Source organism: Megascapheus bottae, chromosome 2, assembly GCF_031878675.1.
Source record: "Megascapheus bottae isolate mThoBot1 chromosome 2, mThoBot2.hap1, whole genome shotgun sequence".
Taxonomy (NCBI): Eukaryota; Metazoa; Chordata; class Mammalia; order Rodentia; family Geomyidae; genus Megascapheus; species Megascapheus bottae.
Window position 1 is genome coordinate 97063131 of NC_143510.1, and position 3545 is coordinate 97066675.

Sequence of the window (3545 nt, forward strand, 5' to 3'; positions counted from 1 at the left end):
TCCACCGTCGTCGTCGGCTTGTGAAGAACCCTCTCTCACATCCAGAAGGCTGATAACCTGCCTGCTTCCACCAAGAACTCAGCAGAATCGCCTCAGTAATCAGCAGCTACCTTCCTTACCCCTGATGCCCCAATCATTTCGGACCCCCTGATCCCCAATTGTCTTGGTTATATTTGATCTCACCACCTCATCGTGGCAGTCATAAAGATTTTATTATCATTTTTATATGTGTCAAAAATAATTCCCTTCCCTTCCCTCTCCCTGCCCCTTCTCCTCCCACTTCTCTCCCTTCCCCTCAACTTTTTCCCTCCTCATCTCCCCCACTTCTTCTCCCTCCCCATTTTTCTCTCCCTTTCCCTCTGTCTGCTGGGAGTCAAATATAGGGATATGCAACCACTCTACCATTGAGCTAAAACCCTTGCCATTGACTAATTTTTATTTAACATGCCTTTGCCCAACTATAATCTATAGGTGTCTTAGAACAAACTGTTGCTTTTCAAAATGGAATGTAGGGGAGCATGAGCTTTAGGGTGTGGTTTACAGCCTCTAGGCACATCAGGGAGGGCTGACTGCAACCATGGGAGTGTTTAATGCCTGGGGCATAGAATTGGGGCTGCAGAGCAGTGCCTGGACATTGGAGCAGGTCAGTTATCTCAGGACAGGGGGCCTGGACCATACTGACACATTAACTTACCGCAGCCAGGAGAAGGGTGGATGGTCACTCATTACCAAGGGCCAAGGCCAAGGGGCTGGGTAGTGTCCGGCCACTTATGTAACCTATGGGCATATATAGGGCACCTGATCCATGGGGCGCTCACTGACCTGGAGGCTTTCCCACCAGGGCTGTGCTCCTTCCCTCTCAAGATGAAGGTGCTTATGGTAAGTACCCAGACCCCCAGTGAGCCAGCACCTACTGGCCACTCTCCTCTCCTGGGAAAGGGAAGCACTCTTTCCTTCTTCCTGCTCATCAGGATTGGGGGGCCCCTCCCTATGGTGGTCCAGAGCGGGCGGGAATGAGCAATCCCTCACCCACAAGCCCTCTATGAAGTCAGGCCTCCTCTTAGAAGTGACTTCCAAGCCAGGCGCAGTGGCTCACGCCTGTCATCCCAGCTCCTCAGGAGGCTGAGATCTGAGGGTCAAGGTTCAAAGCCAGCCCGGGCACAAAAAGGACCTGAGACTCTTATCTCCAATGAACCTCTAGAAAATGGGAAGTGGGGCTTGGCTCAAGGGGAGGGTGGTAGCCTTGAGCTGAAGAGCTCAGGGACGGTGCCCAGGCCCGGGGGTCGGGCAGTAGCCTTGAGAGAGAGAGCTCAAGACAGCACCCAGGCCAAGTTTAAGACCCATGACTGACTGCCCCCCCCCAAAAAAAGAAGTAGCTTCCGTCTATGAGGATAGCAAATCAGGGTGCCAGTGGCTTTTACTTATCACTGCCCCATGGAAGCAGGCATCCAGCTGATGCTGGCAGATAAGGACCCAGGAGGGGTCCTTAGGAGCTGGCATGCACATGGACTAAGGCTGTGCTTCCACTGTCTACTGCCTTTGAGTGGATGCAAGACTCGGGTTTGGTCCCCAGGGATGTCTTCTCTTCCTCATGGACCAGGCATGATGGTAACTGGGTCAAACCCCATCTAACTAGGGCCCAGATCCTTCCCTGATTTACCGTCCTGATATTGATCCAGAGATGGTCAAAGACAAGGACAGTTTTCGAAACTACATGGTGAGCACCCTTCATCCCGTGGCCCAACCCCACCAACTCTGAGAAGAGCAGCTCCTGCCCCGTCTCACCGCTCTGGGGGCGGGGGCGGCGTTTGGGAAGCCCCTGTGAGCACCTTGCAGAGTCTGGTCTGGGGAAGGGGAGGCTGTGGCTCCTGACAATGTGTTCCTGGCTTGCAGTCAGGCCCCTTCCTGGACCGTGTCTTCACCACCTATCAGCTCATGCACACGCACCAGACAGTGGACTTTGTGAACAGGAAGGTACACATTTCCTGCTCCCCCTGCAAACTCTGAGGGTGAGGACCTCCTTTCCCTTCGTCCACTGCATCCAGGTGTGTTCAGAGAGGCTGTGTGCTGGTGGTGGCCCTGCCCTGCACACCCTGAAGTCAGGTCCTGCTCTGTGGCCCCTCGAGGGCTAACTTCTCTCTCTCCACCTAGCACACACAGTTTGGAAGCTTTTCCTACAAGAAAATGACAGTGATGGAGGCTGTGGATATGCTGGATGATCTGGTGGATGAGTCGGACCCAGATGTGGGCTTCCCCAACTCCTTCCATGCCTTCCAGACAGCAGAAGGCATCCGGAAAGTCCATCCCGATAAGGGTGTGTCCCCCGTCCTGCAGGTGGGACACAGGCACACCTAGGGAACAGCCCCTGAATGCTTCTTGCACTCAGCTCAAGGTCTGCTCATCCCATCTCAACCCCTGTCACCCTTTCTTTGTGCGTCTGTTTTCAGACTGGTTCCACCTTGTTGGGTTCCTGCATGACCTGGGAAAGGTCCTGGCTTTATGGGGGGAGCCGCAGGTGAGGGCCAGATGGGGGGTGGGTGGAAGCAGCCTCTGTTCTGGGATCGGGACCCGATGGGAAGCAGGCCAGTGCCACACCCCCACTCACAGGTGCTTGTCGGTTCCCAGTGGGCAGTCGTTGGAGACACCTTTCCTGTTGGTTGCCGTCCCCAGGCTTCTGTGGTGTTCTATGATTGTACTTTCCAGGACAATCCTGATCTCCAACACCCTAGATACAGGTGCCCTCCTGCCCTGTCTGTCTTTCCCCTGCCCCAGGTCCCTTGCCCTTCTCAACCTTATCTCTTAATCACTATAGCACAGAACTTGGCATGTACCAGCCCCACTGTGGGCTTGAGAATGTCCTCATGTCCTGGGGCCACGATGGTAAGGCCAGCTGGAGGCGGGCATGGTGGAGGGTGGTGAGGGAAGCCTCTGGGTGCCTGGCAGTGACATCCCTCCCCTGCAGAGTACCTGTACCAAATGATGAAGTTCAACAAGTTCACTCTTCCCCCAGAGGTAGGAGGGGAGGGGCGGCCCAGAGCCGAAGCCTAGCCCAGTCCAGTCTGTCCAGAAAACCTAAGGATGCAGAATGTGCTCTGTGCAGGCTTTCTACATGGTCCGCTTCCACTCCTTCTACCCATGGCACACGGGTGGTGATTACCGACAGCTGTGCAGCCCGCGAGATCTGGACATGCTGCCCTGGGTGCAGGAGTTCAAGTGAGGCCTTCCCGAGGGTGTGGGGGGGGGGCTGGATGACCTCCCTGGAGAGGCTCACCCGTCCTCCCCCACCGCAGCAAGTTTGACCTCTACACCAAGAGCCCTGACCTACCAAATGTCCACAAGCTGCGGCCATACTACCAGGGGCTAATTGACAAGTACTGCCCTGGTGTCCTGAGCTGGTGACAGGCCTCTCAACTACCCGTCAGACACTGTACATCACATACAGTGGCAGCCCACACCAACCACCCCTTAGAGTCCCCACACACTCGTCCCCAGTCACCACTCCTCAAAGCCGCTTGTCCCAGACCACAATAAAGACCTTGAAAGGA

At 55.3% G+C, this 3545-nt stretch overlaps 1 protein-coding gene across 5 annotated transcripts; it reads left to right on the top strand.

Moving 5' to 3' along the window:
- The first annotated feature begins 798 nt into the window (after nt 1-798).
- Miox (myo-inositol oxygenase) lies at nt 799-3545 on the top strand. Of its 5 annotated transcripts, XM_090318476.1 has the most exons (10): nt 799-879; nt 1637-1717; nt 1894-1974; nt 2152-2314; nt 2448-2515; nt 2626-2735; nt 2813-2880; nt 2963-3012; nt 3101-3213; nt 3291-3545. In XM_090318476.1, the coding sequence occupies exons 1-10, from the start codon at nt 865-867 to the stop codon at nt 3397-3399; spliced, it is 858 nt and encodes a 285-aa protein (XP_090174602.1). In that variant the 5' UTR covers nt 799-864; the 3' UTR covers nt 3400-3545. The 5 variants fall into 5 exon arrangements, with proteins under 5 accessions (XP_090174602.1, XP_090174584.1, XP_090174574.1 ...); XM_090318458.1 differs by having other exon boundaries at nt 2813-3213; XM_090318448.1 differs by having other exon boundaries at nt 2813-3383.